The sequence below is a fragment of the Eleutherodactylus coqui genome, chromosome 4, assembly GCF_035609145.1.
Source record: "Eleutherodactylus coqui strain aEleCoq1 chromosome 4, aEleCoq1.hap1, whole genome shotgun sequence".
Lineage (NCBI taxonomy): Eukaryota > Metazoa > Chordata > Amphibia > Anura > Eleutherodactylidae > Eleutherodactylus > Eleutherodactylus coqui.
In genome coordinates this window covers 19,821,878-19,846,053 of record NC_089840.1, presented here as the reverse complement: position 1 = coordinate 19,846,053, position 24,176 = coordinate 19,821,878, and the positions used below count along the sequence as shown (strand labels likewise).

The 24,176-nt window shown below is 45.2% G+C and overlaps 1 protein-coding gene and 1 long non-coding RNA gene across 6 annotated transcripts in view; both read left to right on the top strand.

The window, feature by feature from the left end:
• The window catches only part of USP25 (ubiquitin specific peptidase 25), an 87,501-nt gene extending 63,672 nt beyond the window's left edge, over positions 1 to 23,829 (top strand). For all 5 annotated transcript variants that reach the window (XM_066599114.1, XM_066599111.1, XM_066599113.1 and 2 more), the window contains 6 exons: positions 8,721 to 8,899; positions 14,955 to 15,033; positions 16,592 to 16,671; positions 17,872 to 17,995; positions 20,628 to 20,823; positions 23,130 to 23,829. In XM_066599114.1, the coding sequence (XP_066455211.1) occupies positions 8,721 to 8,899; positions 14,955 to 15,033; positions 16,592 to 16,671; positions 17,872 to 17,995; positions 20,628 to 20,823; positions 23,130 to 23,302 (831 nt within the window). In that variant the 3' untranslated portion in view covers positions 23,303 to 23,829. The remainder of the gene's footprint in view (positions 1 to 8,720; positions 8,900 to 14,954; positions 15,034 to 16,591; positions 16,672 to 17,871; positions 17,996 to 20,627; positions 20,824 to 23,129) is intronic.
• On the top strand, positions 441 to 6,227 carry LOC136625131 (uncharacterized). The gene is made up of 2 exons (XR_010792508.1): positions 441 to 5,021; positions 5,083 to 6,227. It is a non-coding gene; the product is annotated as an uncharacterized lncRNA (long non-coding RNA).
• Positions 23,830 to 24,176: the final 347 nt, after the last annotated feature.

The window sequence follows — 24,176 nt, the reverse complement described above, 5'->3', positions numbered from 1 at the left end:
ACGTATGTGAAGCCCATGCGTTCCTTCACATTAGCTGCTACATCGCGAGAAAAAAAATTGCAGCATTATTTATATTGCCACGATTTGCAGTGTTTTGCAGCCCATATTTCCCTATGGAGCCTTTCTTTATGTTGCATCGCACAAAATTGCGGTTTTTGTGCGGTGCGATGCAACTTTAACAGTAGGAAGTCTTATTGTTTCCCCTAAAATAAGCCCTAGCTGCATTAAAAACACAAAAGCAAACAGGTGCTGTCCGCTCCGCCGCACTTCTTTTCCGAAGCTCCGACACACTTGTTTGTCGTCCTTCAGTGTTTTCTGGTCAGGGTGTTCATAAACCCTGCCTTCCGGAAGCGCTGGCTCTGATTGGCTGAGCTGCGGCACTCGAAAACCAATCAGAGCCAGCGCTTCCAGGAGGCGGGGTTTATGAACACCTTGACCAGGAAGTGGCAGCTGAAGACTACAAACAAGTGCTGGGAGGAGAAGTGCGGTGGAGCGGACTACGTCTGTTGGGTAATGTATTAATTCTTTATTTTTTTAATGTAGCGAGGGCTTATTTACGGGGTAGGGCTTATATTCACAGCCGTGGAAAAAGCAGCGATATTGCAGAGAACATCACTGATTTTCTTGCGGCGATATCTCTGTCGCCCGTGTGAAAAGAGGCCTTAATATAGCATGGGATAATCCTGTCCAGCCCGGGGGCGAGGATGAGAGTAATGGGAGATGGACTGGTTGCTAGCAGATGTTCTGCCTAACAACCTCATTGAAAAGATGAGTTGCTAAGACAGCATCTCCCTAGCAACCAGTCCTGTCAGTCAAGAATAAGGTTGTATTCACACGGGCGATTTTCACGCACAAAAAAACTATTATTTTTACGCAATTTTTTTTTTTTTTTTTCTCACAGCGCTACAATTTTTGGGCAATTCGGTCTCTAGGACATATATTGCACCCGTCCGTGTAAATGCACCCGGAGTCCGAGATGGACAGAACTTGCATGGAAAAAGAGCTCCTTCATCTGAATGGGTTAATTCACACCTGATTTTTTTTTCACTCAGAATAGAGCATGCCGCAATTTGTTTTTTGCACGTGATTTCGCGCAGACAAATCGCGGCCGTCTGCATAGGATTGCGTATTGTAATGCAATACTATGCTGGCGTGTACGGGCGGAAATTCTGCAGGAAATCCCGCCGCGGGATTAGACTGATCAGATGGATCAGCACAGTACCAGATGTCACTGCAAATCATTCTGATAGGGGTGGAGCCTAAGGCCAGACAGTTCCCGACGGGAAATAACCGTATGGTGTTAGACTCCGCCCTCTTCTCTCAGACCTCACCGGCCCATCCTAGGACAGATTTCCCATAGGTTTTCTTTCGAACCGTTTTTGTTTTTTTTTTAAATGAAGGATGGACGGACACGTGACTGCAGAATGGGGCAACACGTAGGGTGTGTGTACAGTCTGTAACCACAGAGACACTCTGCTCTACATAGGAGCTGTACACTCAGAACGGCAGGAGGTTAGATCCCATTATGATGATGTCCACCTTTTGCTTTCAATCTCCTAATTGCTTCAAAACATTTAACATAAATAAAGCTGCTCTGCAAAGTCTTTATTAACCCCTTAAGAAAGCAGCCCAGTTTGTTTAAAGGGGCAGTCTGGGGATAAAAAGCTAAATTGTAAGCAGCTCAGTGCTGTGTACACAGTCATACTTCGAATACCGGACAGAGGGAGAGAGTTTAGCTGTGCTAAATCCCTCCCCCTCTCCGCCCCTTGCCGGCTGTCTGCAATGGAAGGTGGCGGGAGCTAGTGTGCTAAGCTCCCACCCCCACCCTTTGCCAATAGCTGGCAAGGGGCGGAGAGGGAGTTTAGCAAAAACGCTGCTAAACTCCCACCTCCCTTTTTTGGCAGCTCGCATAGGAGTCTATAGGACCAGTCGTCGTAAAAACTCTCTTTTCTGACTGGCATAAAAATGGTTGACCGGAATGCGCACCGTATGCGCTATCTTGGACGGCCATTTTTACGCGCCACAAAAACAGCCATCTGAACTGAGGCATTGGAAACCAATGTATTAGATGGGTAGCGTATATCGGCCGGCCGTGAAAACAGGGCCGATATACGCTCATGTCAATGAAGCCTAAGGCACCAATGAAAATCGGGACTGGTGCAAATTTTTTTGCACTTTTGTGGGCAGCTTCATCAAGTTCTACTGCTCCGGTCCCGCTCTCCATTCCAGGTCACCAGCATCTTGGCTGGTCTGTGGAGGATGTAGGGAATGTCATTCACATCTATCAAGGGGGAGCTGTGTTACTCTGAGCAGTTGGCATAGTCTGGGTATGCCCACCAGACTAATCAGTTGATTTGCATACAGTGCAGGAGTTTTGAAAAGTTAAGGCCCATTTAGACAGGACGAATGTAGGGCAAACGATGCCCAACACTCGTCCCCGCACATACTCGCTCTCCTGCTGCTGCATTGGAGCTAGTGTCACTGGCTCACAGCGGGGCGGCTGCAGGAGATTTCTTTCCTCGCTCTCCCCCGCCACTCTCCATTCACTTAACATAGCAGCCGTTCAGTACTAAGCCTCGTGTGGCGCAGAGTGTAAGCTCTCGCTCACGACCTGAAGGTTGCTAGTTTAATCCCCACGGGGTTCAGGTAGCCGGCTCAAGGTCGAGTCGGCCTTCCATCATTCCGAGGTCAGTAACATGAGTACCCAGCTTGGTGGGGGGTAATAAATAAAAAATTACCTGAAAGTGCTGCGGGATAAGTTGGAGCTATACAAATAACAGGATTTATTTTTTATTTACACTGAACGATGAGCTTATCGTTCATAGTTTATGCAGTAGCATGGGAGCAAGTGTATGCGGGGGCGAGTGTCGGGCATCGTTTGCCCAACATTCGTCCCATCTAAATGGACCTTTAATTTCCAAAGGTATGTGATGGCCTAATGGAGCCCACTGTCCTACCAAAAGTAATTGGACACCTGATCAAGAATCGTCAGTAGCATGTATATCCATATGGTAATATTACGTGGGGCTCCTTTGGCCCTCTCTGTGGCATATTTTCTACTAAATATGCTGCAAATGTCTGGTAAGTTCTCTCAAAGAAGTTGGACGCTGTTCATGTTTCCTGACCCAAAGTTCTAGTTCGTCCCAAAGATGTTCAGTAGGTTCAGGTCGAACTTTGTGCAGTCAGTCCAATCGTTGAACATCCATATCCTCTAACCAATGTAAAACAGCGTTGGATGTGTGACAAGATGCGTTGTAAGTATGGCTGACCATTCTCAGAGTATTACCACATTGTCGACAGCACATTAGTGTCTAGAATATCAGGGTACACCTCCATGTTCATGGTTCCTGTCATTATAACCAATGGACCAAAACCACAACGGAACCTCTGCAATACTTAACTGTTAGCACAACAGACCAAGGCAGAAGGTCTTGCCCAGGATCCCCCACACCCAGGTACGTCCATCTGATGTGAACATGGAGTAGTGGGATTGATCACTCCATAGAACGTTCTTCCAATGCTCAACTGTCCAATGACGACGCTCCTTGCACCATTGTAGATGGGTTTATGTGTTTTCCTTTGTGAGAACTCGTCAGACTTTTGCAAGATGAATGGAGGGAAATACCAGCTGAAGTGTATCAGATGTTAGTAGAGCGTATGCCACAGAGAGTATCCCATGTCATTAGGGCCAAAGGAGCCCCACTAAGTATTGCCATATGGAAATAAATACTTTGATTCTTGCTCAGGTGTCCAATATTATAGATAAATGTTCTGAACGCTAATTTCCTGACTAGTAACATGCTGGCATTGATTTGCAAGGGTGTAACCTGGTGACCATTTCCCTTAAAGCCACCTATCGGTCCTGGACAAGCAAAGATGGCCGCACAGCTTCTCTGACTACCTGAAGCACATTGTAGACTGGTAGTGCATCGATAGTCTTAAGACCCTACACTTTGCCAGTACTTCTTACCAGGTGTGTCAGATAGCCAGAAGCGGTTCAGCCATCTTGAATTGTCCAGGATCGGAGGTTCTCCTTCTAAAGCATGCAAATACTATGTTCCCCTAGATCTCCCTGTGGGGTGGCGGGTATCCTGGGAAATGGCTGCCTTACCTATATATGATCTCTATAGCAGTTCAATCTGATGTGCCCTGCAATGCCTGATCAATTGTCCTATACCAAAACACACAATCTAACCTCCCCCTGGACTGCTCATTAATCGTGCCGGTAAAGGACGCCATTTATGAGCTTCATAGTCTCCGCTCCACAGACTTCTTGTTTCTCCCCATTCCCAGTCATTTACTTGAGGTTTTGCTCAGCAATGTGAATAATTAATCCCGTGGAGCCGCCTATATCTGGATGCACTTAATTTTATGGATAAGTCAATACGGGCTGAAGTCTATGTGGTCTCTCTATTGTCCACGTGATTAATACATTATTCATTACTAAGCATTTTAAAGAGACTCTCCGCGTACTTCTAGCCCTCTAAGCTAAGCTTATGGGGTGAAAGTAGCTGACCCGCTGACCCTGGTGTGAGGGCTGGAAGCCGCCGCTGCAGTGCATTGAGCGGCGCTGCTAAGTAGTGGTCCAGCCATTATAAAATTAGAATGGACGGGCTACTTGACAGTACGGCGCAATTCATTGAGCGGTGGCTTTCAGCCGTCACACCGGAGGAACAATGCGAGAGGCAAGTATAAAACGTGCATCCCCGGACGCCGCAGGTCACCTATTTTCAGGTCATGAACTTGGCTCACAGGGCTAAAAGTAGGTGACAAAGTCTCTTTAATGTGAATTTTTCAAGTCCTGTAGTGAAGACTATGACGAGAATGCCATACTAGGAGCCCGCTGGGTGTTGAGAAAACGCCACAATCCACAAAAAAGACACCAAACGCCGCAAATCAAAATGCTCTTCTTGTAATGTGTTTTATATTTTACTATACATTTTTACACAAAATTGCAGCATGTCCTGTTTACCTGAATGGGACAGGCGCAGGCTTGTCGCGGCCCGTGGGGGCGGGCGCAGGCTTGTCGCGGCCCGTGGGGGCGGGTGCAGGCTTGTCGCGGCCCGTGGGGGGCGGGCGCAGGCTTGTCGCGGCCCGTGGGGGCGGGCGCAGATTCTGAGACCACCAACACACTGGCACCTTCATGGGGTCATCCAGAGAGGAAAACCTATTTTTCAAAAATACTCAGATTGGTGAAATAACACAAAAAAAAATAGTTCCCCTGCCAATCCCGTACTTTAGTGCACGCGCGCCACCACACACCACCACCCCCCTACACACACACACACTTCCTTGCGTCATCTGGCCAGTGATGATGTCACATACTACAAGGACACATGCTCACTTCAGCCAGTGTTTAGCTGCAGCAGTCACCTGTTCCATTGTCAGGACATCGCACTGAAGACGAGGAGCGACACGGAGGGCGCCTATGGCTTTTTTGTTTACACCACACTTGGTCTTTTTGAAGTTTGGGAATACTCCATACACATTAGGTATTCATCTGTTAATCAGATAGTGTGGATGTTCATGTGATTCTTGTGTGTTTTTGAATTAGGCTCTCCTGGGTATTCATACAGCGCCAATCTACAGTAAAAGAAATTAGAAAATTAAAATAGCATCTTTCAGTAGCAGAGAGCCTTTGGGGAGCATCCATCACCCATAGGTGACCATGTTAGACAAAAAATTGTATGTTTAGCTTATTACACATTTTTCTTACTGGACTTTGGGATGGAGTAGTGCAGTCAAGCAAAAAGTGCACTCCTGTAGTCTCCAGCCCGTGATAGAAGGCTCTGGACGTGTTTGACATGTACATCAGACGCTTTCCTGGCGGACACACTAAGTATACAGCAAAAATGCAATGTGAACCCAGCCTAAGATGTGGGAATATGAAGTACTGAAAAGGCCTAATAAAAATCTGATTTTGTATGGCAGCGTAGAAAGATCTACACAATCTAATAACTGGAGTTTGTATCCATCAGATAGATTTAATCGTTATTACTTACTTATCACAGAACACACAGTCTAAAGCTAAAACATGACAGTCAGGGGCGAGGGGAAGTCCCCATCACATTCCTGTTATACTGCTACGTAAGTGGAGCACCTGCCCTGACAAGGGTAACCCCGTTCTCCAGCCTATTCCTCAGACACACTATAATAAGGTGGATAGAAATCAGATGGATAATGATTTATGAGATGGGCAAAGAAAGATTTATAAAGCTAGGCCAAAGTTGTCCAGTCACAAGATAAAGGCTCCTAAAATGGTATGGATCTGAGGAAAACTATTCATTTCAAAATGTCAGAAAAAACCCCACAAATCTATACAAAGCAAAGTCAGTCCTCCGAGAGAGCGCAGTGACTCATGTAAGTTACAAAAATCACTATATACAACTCTGTTCCACAGCAAAGTTCAGACACGTTTACCCATTTTTGCTATGGGTGCTTCAGGGAACATATAACTTTAAGGGCCGCTCCGGCGCAAACCTATTTTTCCATACCTACCTCCCCTTACCTGATTGGTTGACACACTCTAGCAGTCTACTATGTATATTGCAGACATTTGCTTGCAGTGCAACCTCCCATCTGATGCTTATCAGACACTGTCTTGAGGCTGAGGTTTTTACTTTCACTATTCTGTGCTAGCAATCCCATGATGCATCAGGACAGCATTACATGAGCAGCTAAAGCCAGTACCATCTCTACTGCAGGGAAACCACTGCCATTACATTTTGTATTCACCTAATTAAGCTATGCACCATGCGTTTACAATCAGGAGGATGAGCTGTGATCTCCTCCATTACACCTATGTGACAGGAGCTGTGACATCATCAGCAGTAACTGATAGGAGTTTCTTTGCCCCCCCACCCCCCAATGAAGAGCTAGTATAGGAGGGTCCATCACACAGATATGCAGACTTAGAAACTAACTAGTTTGAGAACACATAAAGGCAAGTAAATTTTAGCTGGTCAAAATTAAGATCACATGGCCACCTGAGGGGAAGGGGTTTCAGATAGAAATGAATAACTAACCAAGGTAATGCTAGCCAACTTATATTACTATTCCCCGGCATATATAACGAAAAGTTTCAGAGTGGTCCTTTAAATACCGCGTTTCCCCGAAAATAAGACAGTGTCTTATATTAATTTTTGATCAAAAAGGTTTACTTTTTTACAAGTATAGCTGCCTGGACACTATTTAAATTGGCTTTTTTAAATTAACTGTTAGCAGGGCTCAATTTTGGAGTAGGGCTTATTTCAAGCATCCTCAAAAGCCTGAAACATCATTTTGCATCCTCAAAAATTCTGGAAAATCATGCTATGTCTTATTTTCAGGGTATGTCTTATTTTCAGGGAAACAGGGTAGTAACTGACCGTATGAATACACTCAGTGTAATAACCAACCTAAACTGCACATATTAGATATAGCAGTATACTTATAAACATGTAGTTATGAAAACCAGAGCTGTCTCATTGTTACATATATCACTAAATAGAATGCATAGCTTAAATAGTCCTAATTTAATAGAGGCACAACAAGAAATTCTCCTCAGGGCTGCAGACAATGATACAGGTCCACCCACGTCAATAGTGGCGCACCTTGGTGTAGGATGTTCCAGGAAGAGGTTGGAGAGTGTGGTCACCCTTGTCAGGGCGGCTGTTCTGCTTAGGTAACAGTATAACAGAAATGTGATAGGGGCTTTTCCACCTTAACTGTCATATCAAAAGTTAAGTTTTATCTTGGAAAGGGCGTCTGTTCTGTTGAATATTTGTATGGTAGTCCCCAACGATCAGTCAATGGGTGGCATCCGACTGTCAAGTAAATCCGATGCAACCATTGACTATAAGGGGTGGGGACCGCCCCCTTGACACATTAGCAGTGCTGGTTGCCGGATTTACGGAAAGCCTAACTGGTTGAAGGAATAGTACGGAGTTAAAAAAACAGGAATAGTCACCAGGGTTTGGGCTGCAGAGGTAGGTAGGTAGCAAGGTGGGCTTTATATTAAAGGAGATGTCCCGCGCCGAAACGGGGTTTTTTTTTTTTTAAACCCCCCCCCCGTTCGGCGCGAGACAACCCCGATGCAGGGGTTAAAAAAAACACCCGCACAGCGCTTACCTGAATCCCGGCGGTCCGGCGTCTTCATACTCACCTGCTGAAGATGGCCGCCGGGATCCTCTGTCTTCATGGACCGCAGGGCTTCTGTGCGGTCCATTGCCGATTCCAGCCTCCTGATTGGCTGGAATCGGCACGTGACGGGGCGGAGCTACACGGAGCCCCATTGAGAAGAGGAGAAGACCCGGACTGCGCAAGCGCGGCTAATTTGGCCATCGGAGGGCGAAAATTAGTCGGCACCATGGAGACGAGGACGCCAGCAACGGAGCAGGTAAGTATAAAACTTTTTATAACTTCTGTATGGCTCATAATTAATGCACAATGTACATTACAAAGTGCATTATTATGGCCATGCAGAAGTGTATAGACCCACTTGCTGCCTCGGGACATCTCCTTTAAGTATAGCTGATACATAGGGTTGTATTACATGTATACACAGCATTCTCTCATCATATAGACCGTTTAGGTCGTGTTGTGTTTTCTCTTATTTTATAATGGCAATCTATGTTGGTTGACGTTTTTGATTTTAATCCTTTCTTCTTCTTTTTTTTAGGTTTTGTGGTTTTTTTGCGTTTGCCAAATAACTTTGACTGTTTTCTATTTCCTATCCTCAGGCCATTAAAACAGAGTATGCACGACTGTTGAAATTAGCACAAGAGGATCCACCTCCGGAGACAGATTACCGCTTACAACATGCAATAGTCTACTTCATCCAGAGCCAGGCGCCAAAGAAGATTATCGAGAGAACCCTCCTGGAACAGTTTGCCGATCGCAACCTGAGTTTTGATGAACGGTAAACAAACTTTTCCAATGAATTACGAGGTTTCACAGATGCGTAGAAAAGGAGGTTCAGATAATGATACAACTTGGGCATATGGCAAATACTTAAAGGGGTTGTCCGGTTAAAACCATAAAACAAAACTACTCACCTGTTATCCACTCCGGCTTAACAGCACTAAAACCACACAATTTCTCCCGTTTCTGTTGACAGTAGAAGTCAGGTGACTGATGCCTGCCAATCAGAGGCTGCAGTGTCACTGTGCTGAACTGCTGGCATCATGGCACCCAAGATGTGAGGAATGTTGCCAGGAGATTTAGATGGTGGTGCTGCTGAAGCCTCTGATTGGCAGGGAGCGAGCGGTCACCTGACTACTGCTGTCAAGAAAGGCAGGAGGAATTGCAGGGCTGCATTGCTGGAGTTGAGGACAGATGAGTATCCTTTGCTTTATTGTTTTAACCCTTTTGGCTCAGACTTTTAAAAGTTAATTCTAACCGGACAACCCCTTTTTTGTTAGCATTTTAAAGGGAACCTGTCACCGGGTCTGTGTTACCCAAACCATGGACCTGCATGAACGAGGGCTAGGTATGTACGTTCTGGACATGTATGTCCTAATTTGGAAAGTTGTGGCATTTCAGAATAAACATATTTTAAGGAGCCCATCTAAACGGAGTTTGGAGTCACAGGAACAGCGGCGGTGCAGCGGCCTCGCCTTGCCTGGATCATCTAGTGACAGCTGTCACTCTAGATGATCTGATCAGGAGGCTGACGCACCGCCGCTGCCCCCGGGACTCCAAGCTCTGTTTGGACGGGGTCTTTAAAATGTTTATTCTGGAAAAGACATGCATGCCCGGGTCATACAGACCGGTCTCTATTTCGTGCTGCCATAGTAACTGGTTCCCTTTAACTTTCTAGACAGTCTGTTTTAAAAGCGTATTACCTTAATTAAAAAGGTTACATATTGCTATGATATGCCTCACTTGATGATCAGTGGGGTTCCGACCCTCGGGACCAATTTACAGAATGAAAGGGTTACAGCACTGCTGCCCCTTTACTAGATTTGGCTGCACAGCAGCACTCCATCTGGTTGTGCAGGGAACTGCAACCAGACCCATTTAATTAAATGGAGCTGTACTGCAGTTTTCCTGCGGAGTTGGTGGCTGTACATGACCTATACATGAGTATAAGTGAGCGTCTCAAAGGTCGGACCCCAATGATCATAAAGTGATTCTAGCGATAGAGTATCACTTTACGAGATAGCAATGCCCCTTTAGGTCTATAGTAATAAGCCACTCAGTAGGACGTGGAGGACTGTAACTATTTGTATACACATTACTTCTTGATTTCGGCTCCTGACAAATATAAAGAAATGAACCATACTTTATAGACAGTCTATCACTTCTGTAGGAAGTTCCTATGTTTGTACCAGTTACTTGTGGACAGATATGTAGAGCTGCAATGTTATACGGTTGTGTTTCTGCTGCTGCAAAGCATAATCAAAATACTAACTACCTTCTGTCCGTCCGCCTGTGCGTGAGTTACATGCTCCACCTCTGATCACATGACACTGATGTCATCAAAGGTCCTTCATCGTGAGTAAGTTGCATGCTCCACCCCTGATCACATGATGATGTGATCAGTCACCTGTGTGGGAGGAGTCAGGGTCACATGACCAGGAGGGTGATCAGTGTGTGCAGGACTCTGCTGTGCTACTTTTGATCCCTGTTATATGTAGCAGAGATGTATGTGATGTACATGTAGCAGTGCTGTGCGTGTGATCTGCCTGTAGCAGAGCTGTGTGGCGCATTGCGCCACCAGAAACACTGGTACTATCATTTCCTAGTAATTACTAGTCTATACATAATATACTAGCGCCCACCTTCTAGAAATGGATGGATGTTTTATAGCAGTGCAACATTCTCCTTTTTACTAATGTTTTTATTTTCTGATTTGCAGATTAATGTACGGTAGTGTCTATACATGACTCTGGGGACGGACATCCTGTCTGAGCTGCCGTTAACAGCATTTTGAGATGCTTTACGGCAGCCTTATTGGGCATAGACTTAATGGGCAGGAGTGGATGCATTGATTTCTATAGGAGAGTGTTGTGGGCATGCTCTGTGACATATACAGGGAGGGGGAGGAGGTGAGCTGTGACATCACTTATTGTGAATGGTGGATCCTGTGTTAACTATAGAGGATAAAAAGATACCGATCCAAAAAAAAAACTACTGAAGACCTTTCCATAGTAATAGTCACCCATGTTCCTCCTCGTTGGGGTTCTTTCTCGGTTTTGGTAAGTGACAAGATAAGCGATGTGTTCATTGCTAGTGAGAGCTGAGCCTAGAATACACCTTATGTATTTTTGGACGTTGGCTTTTGACCTTTCTCATGAGCCAGGATGAGGATTATAGGGAACGCTCCCACTTAATTGGACACATTAGACCTCTTGGATGAGGCGAGCGCAGTAATTACGGTATAATGTTACCTGGTAGTACCGGGTCATATTATCCGCTGACCCCCGATACATACCGAGTATCAGATCTGTAACAGGTCAGGAATGTATGGGGGTTGTTTGCAGTTTTTTTGACTCCCAGTGACCCTGTATGTTGCGGCGCTGCCTGCCGTTGTGTATTGGCGCACATCCTCGCTGCCGGTATGATAATAGTTCATACTTTGATCAACAACTTCCTGAATTCACACCCAAGTATTGTGTCTAAGAGTAATTACTATAATCCTCGTTTTCATTAAAGTCATTTGCTAAGTAAGCCACCTGCGCCGCTTCACGTGCCAACGGGGTGTAACAATGGCGCTGTTGTTTGTGGCAGCATGCAGCAATGTGTACAGGGATTCTGCGTTTTCAGGGGCTTGTTAGCAGTCGGATTCCTCAGATACCTGGCACCAGCGCTTTATGATCTGCAGCAATGTCCCCGAGGCCGAATGTTACATTTAGTTCCTCCACAATACAATATATGGATACAATGTTTCCGCTTTAGTCTTTCCATGCTTTTCTTCTTTCTGAACTTTCCCCCACTTTCGGTATTCCCGAGGCCGTGTTTAATTATTTATTTTTATTAGAAGCTACTGTATATAAATTACACCTCGCAGAGTAACCTGGAGCGGGGCCGCACTACAAGTCCCAGGATCGCCTCCTTCTCACCATCCTTGGACATACGTCCCACACAGTAGATGGAATGGCGCCAACCACTTTTTCCAGATAACCACCTGCGAAAAATGGACTACTTTTTTGTTTGCCGGACTCAGTCTCTTACGCGTCTTTATCACCGTATAGTAATCGGGTTATGCCACTTAGAATCCGGTAAAACGTCTTTTAATGGTCATACGAGCATAAACTGAGAAATTGGATATAAAAGCAAAATTCTGCAGCGGACGCCACGCCACAATCCAGTCCAACCCCGGGGTTTTGCAAAAGGCTTCTTCTGGGGCATCAAGAAAGGAAACTTTTTTCAACCAAACCTTGGGTTGGACTGGATTGTGGCGTCCGCTGCAGAATTTTGCTTTTATATCCAATTTCTCGGTTTATGCTCGTATGACCATTGAAGCGACCCTCCAGGACGGGACAGACAAAGATGGCGGCTCCGCTTCTCTGACTACCTGATGCACAACTGATGTAGTCTAAAGTCCCATTTAGACGGGACAGCCTTTGTCTAAGCGACTGCAGGAGCGCTGATGTCGCCACTAGGTTGTTGGCGCTCATGCAGAGCGTTTAGACGGGCAGATCACCATTGGCTTCACGCTCAGCGCTTCACATTCTACGTGACCGGGGAGCACTCGCAGTCAGCGATTTATTTTTTTTGCTTGAAAGTCAGCGACCAGCGAAAATGGCGCAAACGCGTTCTTGTGAATTAATTTTGCGCGATAACTGTCCCATGTAAATGGCTGTTCAGACTCTACTTGCTGCTCTGGCTGCTTCTATAAGCAGCATTGGTCAATCAAAGCAGCGTGTTGTCGTCTTCTAGTGCATCAGGTGGTCAACCAAGATGGCTGCACCAACTTCTCAGAGAGCCAGGGGGCGTTTAAAGGAAGCATTAAATGGATTTCATGAGGCATTACATTGTTTGCAGTTTGTATTACACAGTGACAATACCGTTTAGGAGACTGCGGACAAAGCAATCATTTTTCGGTGGGGGATGTCTAAGACCGTGGTCAGGACCGTTCCGTCTTGTAGTGCGGCTCTGTTCCATGTTGAGTCTGAGGTGTAAGAAAAACAGTTTGTCCCCCCTAGAAGATGTCGGATGGAAGGAAACTTTCACTGTGCGATTACAATATCAGAGAAAAAGGGTCATTTATTGTGGAGAACTGACCCCTTGTAGGGAGGCTCTAGTACCCTGTTGTACAGTCTCTAGCTTGGATACAAGATGTGATACGGGTGGGCATGGAGGCTCTAGTACCCTGTTGTATCACCTCTAGCTTGGATACAAGATGTGATACGGACGGGCATGGGGGCTCTAGTACCCTGTTGTACCACCTCTAGTTTGGATACAAGATGTGATACAGTTGGGCATGGAGGCTCTAGTACCCTGTTGTACCGCCTCTAGCTTGGATACAAGATGTGATACAGGGAGCATGGAGGCTCTAGTACCCTGTTGTACCGCCTCTAGCATGGATACAAGATGTGATACAAGTGGGCATGGAGGCTCTAGAACCCTGTTATACCAGGTCTAGCTTGGATACAAGATGTGATACGGGCGGGCATGGAGGCTCTAGTACCCTGTTGTACCGCCTCTAGCTTGGATACAAGATGTGATACGAGTGGGCATGGAGGCTCTAGTACCACGTTGTACTGCCTCTAGCTCGGATACAAGATGGGATATGGGTGGGTGTGGAGGCATCCAGGTTCCATATGATATCCTGCAACATATCACTCCACATTTGCTGTAACTAAGCTTTTAGATCAGGGGTAACAAACTTTTTTTCACCGAGGGACACATCAGCCTAAGGCCTCATGTCCACGGGGAAAATCGGGCCCGCTACGGATTCTACATGTAGAATCTGCAGCGGGTCCCTCCTGCCCCGCGGACATGAGCGCTGAAAATACAAATAAATGAGAATAAACTTACCTCCGATCCGCTCTGTTTCTTCTCTTCGCGGCGGCGTCATCTTCTCTCGTCGCGGCCGGATCTTCATTCTTCGGCTCGGCGGATGTGCACGATGACGTCGGTGACGTGCCCCGCGCATGCGCCGGGCCGAAGCAAAATGATCCGGCCGTGGCTGAGAGAAGATGGCGCGGCGCCGAAGAGAAGAACCGGAGCGTGTAAGTAAAATATGATTTTTGTGTCCCGCGGATCCGGACGGCTTCCATAGGCTTCAATAGAAGCCCGCGGGAGCCCCGCATCAAAATGGAGCATGGTCCGGATTTTTTCATGCTCCATTTTTTTTTAAATCACTTTTATTGACGATCCGCGGGTATTTATCTACCCGCGGGTGGTCAATGCATCCCTATGGGGTGCGGATCCGCGCGCGGGAGAAGAGTTAAAATCCGCTGCGGATTTTAATTCTTCTTTTCCCCGTGGACATGAGCCCTTATGGTTTCTTTCAAAGGGCTATTTAGAATTGTGAGGGTGCGTTCACACGGGCACATACACTGCATATGATACGTGTAATGTGCAGTGAATAAAACCCATTTATTTCAATGGATTCGTTCTCATGATTGTATTATTCCATGTCCAATCACGTGAAAAAATACATCTTGGTGGATGCGAAAATACGCATGAAACATGAGTCCCAACGGTTGGACCCCCACCAATTTATCCTGTATCTGTGTAGAGGATAATTTTGACATATGGCACAGCCCCTTTAAAGAAAATGGTTTTACCACATTATGTTTTCTTCTAGGTTAGACTGTATAAAAGAACTTAGCTTTTTTTCCAGGAACAGCGCCACCCTTGTTATTGGATGTCGTCTGGTATTGCAACTCAGCACTTTTCAAGTCAACACAACTGAGCTGCTATACCAGGCACAGCCTGCGGACAAAAGTGGAGCAGTTTCGAAAAAGAATAATAGACTGTTTCTCATCAAAATCCTTTAACATTTTTATTTTGCCTTTTAGTTGTCGGAACATCATGAAAGTGGCTCAAGCGAAGCTGGAAATGATCAAGCCGGACGAGGTGAACATGGAGGAGTACAAGGTGGGTAGATGTCCTAAAGTGAAGGGTAGATGTTATTAAAGCAGGTATCTGTGTATTGATTCTCCGGGTTTACAGAGCCAGCACTTTTCACATTAACCCCTTCCCACTCTATGACGTATAGGTACATCATGGAGCCGTGGGGTATGTATGAAGAGAGGTTGCGGAGCAATCTCTCCATCCAGTGCGGGCGTCAGCTGTTTATTACAGCTGACACCCACGGGCAATAGCCACTATCGGCCGATTGCGGCTATTAACCATTTAAATGCAGCTGTCAGGGCTGCCTTACAGCCTGTCAGCTGTCAGGGCAGCTGTCAGGGCTGCCTTACCAGACTGGCTATCAAGTCATGCCCGTGGGATGACTTGATAGACTGCCTGTTAAATGGCAGTATGACATAATGCTATAGCATTACGTCATACAGCAGGAGCGATCAAAGCAACGCTGGTTGTAGTCCCCCCAGGGGGACTTTAAAGTAAAGTGAAAAAAAAATCAATAAAGTTTTTTTTTGTTTTTTTTTTAATTGTAAAAAAAAAAAGTTATAAAAGTTTAAATCCCCCCCACCCCTTTTGCCATATCTATTATTAAAAAGTCTTAATCATAAAATAAAAATATGCATTTGGTATCGCCGCGTCCGTAAAAGTCCGATCTATCAAAGTAGTGCATTATTTTTCCCGCACGGTGAACGTCGTCCGAAAAAAAAAAAATACCGCCAGAAATGCACTTTTTTAGTTACCCTGTCTCCCAGAAAAAAACGCAATAAAAGGCAATCAAAAAGTCGTATGTATTCCAAATTAGTACTAGCAGAAACTTCAGGACATCCCGCAAAAAATGAGCCCTCGCTCAAATACGTCGACGGAAAAATAAAAGTTTTTCAGTACATTATACGGTACTTTAAATGGCACCAATGAAAAATACAACTCGTCCCGCAAAAAACAAGCCCTCATACAGCGACGTCGATGGATAAATAAAGGAGTTATTATTTTTTTGAAGGGGGGTGGAAAAAACGAAAATGAAAAAAGAAAAAGGGACCGCGTCATTAAGGGGTTAAAGGTCACGTAGCGCTATGCTGTTCATGGAGCATTCCCGCGCAGTTTACATAGCATGACAGTACATTATGTTGACAGAAGTATTGGGACAGGCAGAGAAGGTGAAGAAATTCCATTTTATTCATTCTTCATCTGGTGTTGGGCCGGCTTTGGCCTCAATTACTGCAGTAACACTCCTAGACTTTGTTTCCATCAAATTCCTATAGATGTGTGGGGGGGGGGGGTTGCCTCCATTCCTCGAGGAGAGCTTCAGATAGTCATGGGGAAGGGATGGGTTGTGGGGGGGGGGGGGGGGGCTCCGTTTTCGGCTCTGTGCCTGTATACAATGGCTGGTCTGTAGCGCTCGCCCAACTGCTGCGCCCGTTTAAACAGATAAACGGGTGCTGGGAGTCGAACCCCCACTGATTTCTAAGGATAGCTCTTCCATATCCAAGTGCGGACGACTACAGAATTGGAAGTTGCTTCTGTTTATGACTTCTGTTGTGTAATCTCCATTTTTGGTGACTTCTTATAGCGGTGGCACAAGGAATACAGGACCTTTCGAGAGACGACGATGCTCATCTTGATTGGGTTGGAGTTGTTCCAGAACAAGAGGTACGGGGTTGGGTTTGTAGTATTAGTACGGTCTGGTCTCTTGTTTTGTGTTGGGGTTTCTCACTGCAGTTTCTATTGTTCATTGTTAACATTGATCTCTGACACCACTTAGAATTAAGGAGTATAAAAAAAAAACACCCATTCTTGGGGTCTCCCGGGCGCCGGTGTTTACCTCGGAGGAGGATTGGATTGAAGTCTTCTAATTGATATTCTTCCATCCTCCCTATTCCCTGCCTTACACTTTAGTAATGGCACCAGCACAGTCTAGTGGTATATTCCAATGGCAGAATCCAGTGGGGACTTTTCCTCAAACTGTGTCAGCTTGACGAAGAGCACGGTCTATGTGGTCGAAACGTCGATGCTGAATATGCTACACTTTTACCTAATAAACGTTTGGAGGTTTTTATGACCTGCGTCCTGCCTGACTGATGAGATCCCTGCGTGCTGCCTATCCTATATTTGTATTGGATCTTCTTCTGGGATCTTCAGTGTCCGGATCAAGGCGTGCACGGCGAGTACTCCCACACCGGTCTAGGTGTACTGTATATGTGGTGCTGCTGATATCTTATTGCATTGTTGTTCCACATGAGGAAGTGACATGTCATTGCTTTTCGGGGATAACTTGCTGATCGGTGGGGGTCTAACTGGTGCCCCATATACCCTGTAGTCCTACTGCGGGGTTGCTGCACCCCCCCGCAGTGAGAAGTAGACTGAATGCAGCATTGGTCGCACACATGCACCAGCGCTCCATCCACACTCATTGGGACTATGAAGATGCCGGAGCGGCACTCCGTGCAGATGTGGTTGGATTGGAAACTAGAGTCCCAGCGCTGCAAAGTAACAGCTAACTACTGACCCACCTTGCTGCCCCCACATATTTGCTATCTGCACATGCACAACAACCTACATAGAGGTGTGCAGAATAATTACACCAGTGAGTAAGCTGCAAAAAACTTCCGTAAATTGTTGTAAAAAATAGAAAAAAAACTTTTTTAAATTTAATTTATTTAAAAAAAAAGAAATACATTTTCAGCCGTTCTCGGAGGTTCTATGCAGCTAACTTACCAAACAATGAGTGGAGCATGTGATGGAGTTTTTTGTGCACACCCCTGTATTTTAGATTTACAGTATACACTTAATTTAGGCCACCAATACACAAGTAGCCACCTCTGTAGCTGACGCAGCGCCTTGTCTGTTTAGTTTCGTGGATGCGTTGCTGTACCTCATTTATGGCTACCAGTACAACAAGGATCTGCTTTCAAGAGGCCTTTACAGAGGACACGACGAGGAGCTGATCGCCCATTACCGGAGAGAGTGTTTTCTGGTACGTAGATGGCTCTTTATTGGAGATGGGGGTAGAAATGTGCCTGATGATCCAGAGTCGATTCCATGTGCTGAAAGCAACCGCTGGTCTCAGATTTATCCAGGGGGCGGAGGGGGGCATTAAATTAACTGATGTTGTCCTCTTCCCGGTTTGGCCACAGATCCGCCTCTTTCTGATTTCCCTCTTCATATGTTCAAGACGGCCGCGGAGCTTCCTTAACTACCCAATGCACATTGAGCACTGATGATGCATCTGTAGGCGAAGATATCACACACTGCTCTGATTTGCTAGCACTGCTCATGTGAACAGGACTGGCCAATCAGGAAGCAGCATGCACCGTCTGACTACTGCTGCACAGCATAGTAATAACGGCGCCATGGCCAAGACTGAAATGGGACCCCAATAACGTGCATATCAGCAATGGGAACAGGTAATAATGCCTTTCTCTGGTCCCTGGACCAATTTTTTCCTGAAGGCAGAGGCTCACTTTAACCCCTTCCCGCTAGAAGACATACAGTTATGTCCTGCGGGTTTTGGGTATGTATGAAGAGAGATCACGCGGCTATCTTTCATCATATATTGCGGGTGCAGGCTGTTTATTACAGCTGACACCCGTCTGCAACAGCTCTGATCGGCCATGCGGCCATTAACCCTTTAAATGCCGCTGTCAATTCTGACCCCGGCATTTTAATCTGCTGAACGATGTTCGGGGGTCCCGTAAGCCCTCCCCTCGCATGAGGTCACAGGGAGCCATGCAGGTGTCATGGCAGTTGGGGTCCTCCTGAGGCTCCAGGGCTGTCTTGGCAGACTGTCTATTAAGCCATGCCCGTGGGGTGGCTTGATAGACTGCCTGACAGACTGCACACTGCAGGAGTGATCAAAGCATCACTAGTTGTGGTCTCCTAGGGGCCGCTAAAAAAAAAAGTAAAAAAACAGATCAATAAAGTTTTACTAATTGTAAAAAGAAAAAAAAAGTTATAAAAGTATAATTCGCCCCCCTTTTCCATATCTATAATTTTTAAAAAATCTAAACCATAAAATAAAAATACATATTTGGTATTGATGCATCCATAAAAGTCCAGTCTAGCAAAGTAGCGCATTAGTTACCCCACACGGTGAACGTCGTCTGAAAAAAAAATAAACGCCAGAAATGCACTTTTTCAGTCTCCCAGAAATAATGCAATAAAAAGCGATCAAAAAGTCATATCTATTCTGAAATGGTACCAACATAAACTACGGAATGCCTCACAGAAAATGAGCCCCCGCACAACTACATCGACGGAAAAATAAGAGGTTTTGCGTGCAGAAGATGGCGGCAGAAAATTTGGTATCGTAGTAATCGTACCGACCCGTAGAATAAAGTTATCTTGTCGTTTTTGTTGGTTTGTGCGCCGTAGAAAGAAAACGCACTGAAAGATGGCGAAAAGTTCTTCAGTACATTAAATAGCACCATTGAAAAATCCAGCCCGTCCCCGTAAAAAACGATGGATAAATAAAGGAGTTGCGATTTTTTTTTTTGATTTTTTTTTTTTTTTAAAGGGGGGAGAAAAAACAAAAATGGAAAGGAAAAACAAAAAAAAGGACCGTGTCATTAAGGGGTTCCCAAATAAATACATAGGGTAGGTAGGTGATAAATAAATGGTGATTGCTGGGAGTCTGACCGCTGGGACTCGCAGGAATCACAAGAACAGCATTGCTGAAGTCCGCCTAGTGAATGGAGCGGCGGTGCGTGTGCGTGATCCCCACCAGCTCCATTCACTTGCATGGGACTGAAGGAAATTACTGTACTCCCTTACATCCACAGGCTATGGATAAAGTGGTGTTCACAACCTATCGCCGCCCTATCCACTCAGAGAAACTCTGCTCTGATCACTGGGGTCAGGCTCATAGGTCATCAATGTATTTAGCGAGAAAACTCCTTTTAAAGGGATATTCCGGTGCTTTTATTATTTTCTATCGATGACCAGCAAGTCATCAATGGATGATTAGTGCGAACCTGCCCCTCGGATCCCTGCTGATCAGCTTATTCCTGGGTCCGCTGTCGCTGTGGTCAGTGCAGAAACGGTTGATCATATCACAGCGCACTGGGTTGGTATTGCAAGCGTCGCTCCTGTTGAATTCAATGGGAGCTAAATTGCAGGACCAACGAGGGACGCCGTGCTATGGTCTGCGCTTACTGCACTGACTGTAGTGACAGGGGCCCCAGGGATCAACTGGTTAGCGGGAATCCGAGCCGTGGTTCTTCGCCCAGTCATCTATTGTTGACCTGGTCGATCATCCCAGAATATGCCTTTAACCTCCATCCCAAAGACCTCTTACTGAAGGTTCTGGTCACGGGAAAACTAATCTTTCTTCCAAATGACGGAGTACATTGAGTCATTGTATCTGCTTTGTATATTCTCAGTAGTTCTGCTCCGAGTTCCTGCGTAAACCTTCCTTATAAATAGAACCTTCTGAGATGACTTTGTAGTTTACACTGTCCAAATTGTCTTGCAGCCCCTTTCAGTGGTACTTAGTGTAAGTTGGCCCTGTGTCTGGCCCAATTCTTGGTGTACGGACTACCGCACCATTAGACTGATCCGTGTAATACTCCTTATTTGTGTTTTAAACCCTTATTTCTTGTGTCTTGAAGAAACTGAATGAGAAAGCTGCCATCATGTTTGAGTCTGGAGACACAGAGGAAGTTACTAATGGTCTGACTCTAATGAACGAACTCATTGTGCCATGTTTGCCCATGTTGTTGGCTGATGAAATGGAAGAAAAAGACATTATTGCTGTAGAAGACATGAGGAATCGCTGGTGTTCCTACCTGGGACAAGAGATGGAACGTGAGTCCCTGCGGTGTGATACATTTTTAGGTCTAGCACACACTGCCCCGATGAGCTTAGGGCAATTACTGCATTAATAGGTTCATAGTCCCTGACAAGGGTTCCTGAAGCCCGCTCCATCTGTCAAAGAGCTGGCTTTACACATGGCTGGGGTGGCCAGGATTGGAGAGAACACCTATCCCAATCCTTTCACCTGTTACTGACCGTGGCATTTAAAGCCACCCTCCAGTTTGGGGACAAAATTCTCTCCTGGCACTAGAGGAGGCGGGGTTATATGACGTGCAAGTGTTCTTCTCCGCTGTCCCTCTGATTCTCCAGTCCCAGATCCTGTATTCGGTCATCCAAGTTGGTTGATGCTATCTTCAGACTACCTAATCCTCACAGTGCAATCGTTGTGTTACATGCTCTTTTGATTGGCTTAGAGTGTGCTCATGTGATCAGCAACGGTCAATCAGAGAGCTGTGCACAGTGTGAATTAGGCAGTTTGAGAATTGCTGTAGCAGTCTTGGACGGCAAAAAATGGACCCGGAGCTGGTGGATTAAATGGGCCACAGAGAAGAACAACTGCAATTAATACAATCCCTCGTGTCCTTGGACAGAATTTTGTCTTGAAACAAGAGGGGCGATTTTAATGGCTTGATATAGGGATTCCCCGTCTCCCAACCACCCAACACCTCCACCTTCACCGAGATTGCTGGGTGCTGTTCGGTTGCAATGGCAGCCTGAAGCCTCTCATGTCTGCCATGGATATCCTCCTGTTAATCCCTGCTTGCGGTAGGGCTTAATAGGAATATGTTGAATGTGCAATTTTGAAGTATTACAGTATATTCTACATGTGATCAGATAAATTCTTTATTTTTGGTAAAAAATACTTTAACCACTCCCTTTCTCCATATATTTGGTTTTGCCACATACATAAAAGTCTGATCTATTAAAATGCATTATTTATTCCTCGTGTTGAACGCAAGTGGAAAGAAGAAGAAAACAATGCCACAATGTGTTTTTGGTTTTTTTTTCTTCTCTCTTTTGGTCACCCTGTTTCCAAGGGGAAAAAAAAGTATAACTTTTCAAAACCTCGTATGTTCCCCAAAATGGTACCAGTAAGAAGCGAGGAGCTGCAGCTGACAGCAGAAAAAGCTTTTTAAAGTAATTCAACATAAAAAAGGTTTACATTTGGTATAGCCGTACTTGTGTCGACCCAAAGAATAAGGGTAACATCATTTTTGTCTCCCATATTTTTAGGTTTTGAAGTACATTATATGGTACCACTAAAATATATATATATACAATGCGTTTAATTGAAAACAATTTCTCATACAGCTGTAATGATGGCAAAATAATGATGATAAGAAAAGTTGGGATGAAAAGGAAGAACCAAAGATATATATATTATATTAATGTTTGCGTGTTTGGCCAAGTTAAAATTAATTTACAAGCTATGATATACCCTTTTTATAGTGTTACTTCTATGGTGGGGATATGCGGCCAACAGACACATCCTGCCAGGAGCGTACATAGAACTAATGGGACCCCACAGCAAAAGTCAGAATTGCCCATTTCCTTTTTCTTTTCTATGTGGGTCCAGGCCATCATGAAGACTTTTCCAGCCATGACTAGTCTCTGTGCACACTTCCCATCCTGCTACTACCTCCAATGCCTTTTTTTAGTGCCCAAACGTGGCCTCCACTTAGTAGTAATGCCTCTGTCAATGCCCTTCATAGTATTAGTGCCCTCTCTGTGGCTCCCACTTGGTAATAGTGCCCCCTTTGTGCCTCTCGCTTAGTAACAGTGTCCACCTTTGTGGCTACTGGTTACTATGCGGACTCTTTTCCCCTTGCCACACTGGCTGAACCGTCATCGCTCTGCTACTGATCCACAAGCCGACAGTATAAAAAAAAATCTTCTTACACGCTCACAGTCACATTGATGCGAAAGCCGGCCAAAGGACTCAGTGCACCGCTGGACTCCTCCGTCTCCTGCTATTAGAGTACAGTGTGCAGGAGACGGGTGCACTGAGTGCTCCGGCCAGTGTCAGTGTGGGTACACAAAAAGAATTTTCCTGTTGTACGGTGTTTTGATAGTGAGTCGCTAAAGGTTCAGCAAGTGGGGGGAGGGGTGTATGTGGCCAGGGGCCCCATAGCAGCCACATGGTCTACCTCTTTTGGGAGCGCGCCGCTGCATCTGGCACTGCTTATTTCAAGAGAAACCAAATGTATTGACGTATGAGTGTTGAGCAGTTCTATAACAAGGGGGTTTGTCTCATGCGTTCATTGACCCGCTCATCTCTGGTTTCCGTCTCTTTCCAGCCTGTCTACAAGAAAAGCTGACCGACTTCCTGCCAAAACTGCTCGATTGCTCAACAGAAATCAAAGGTTTCAACGACCCGCCAAAGCTTCCTACCTTCTCCACGCACGAGCTGTGCGAGCGGTTTGCTCGAATTATGTTGTCACTTAGTCGTACACCGGCTGACGGGAGATGAACAATGCACCTTCTCGCGCATATTGTATAGACTTTATTTTATTTTTTTCTTTTAGTTTTTAACTCATGCCTTCTCGTGACGAGGTTTGCTTTGTTGCTGCTATAGATTTTAACTTTTTTTTTATGTTACAAACTTGCTAAAAATTAAAAAAAAAAAAAGACAAAAAACAACTGACTGTATAGACTCTTAGCCAGACCGCAGCCACACCTGAGTTACGCATGGCCTTCGGCATCCATTAAAAAAAAAAAAACACAAAGCAGACGCAAACCAAACTTATGCCCAGATATTTATGACGAGACCGCTTCATTGGCCACATTTCTGTGACAGTATTACATCGCTTTTATCTACAAAAAAAATCATTTTATCAACTGCTTTTATTTTTTTTTTCTTTCCCTCCTTTTCTTCCTTAAGTCTGGATTTTATGATCTGTGACGGCAGCCATTTTATTATCCGGTGCCATGAGACAGGACGTGGCGCCTGGTAGCTTGTAAATGAAATGAAAAGAATAAAAGTTTTATTTATGGCTACTCTATTTGCAAAAAAAAAAAAGACATTGTACATTTGTGTAAGAACAGATGATTATTTTTGATGCGTTGAGTGGGCGGGGCTTGTGGGGTAAACGCTGTTTCTGGAAGGATTTTTTTTTTTTTTTAACTTTAGTAAATCGGCACCTTATTTCTCAAATAAATTTACTCTGTTATAGAAAAAGCACGTGATGTGGGTGCGACTATAATGGGTTAATCCATTCTGCTTTCGTCTCTCACTTGGGTTGCTTACCGAGCATAAACCGAAAGGACAACGTGGTCCACTCAACCCGACGTCAATGCCGTTGTCCAAAAACACTCTGCTGTCCAGCAGTCAAAGGGTTAGAGGA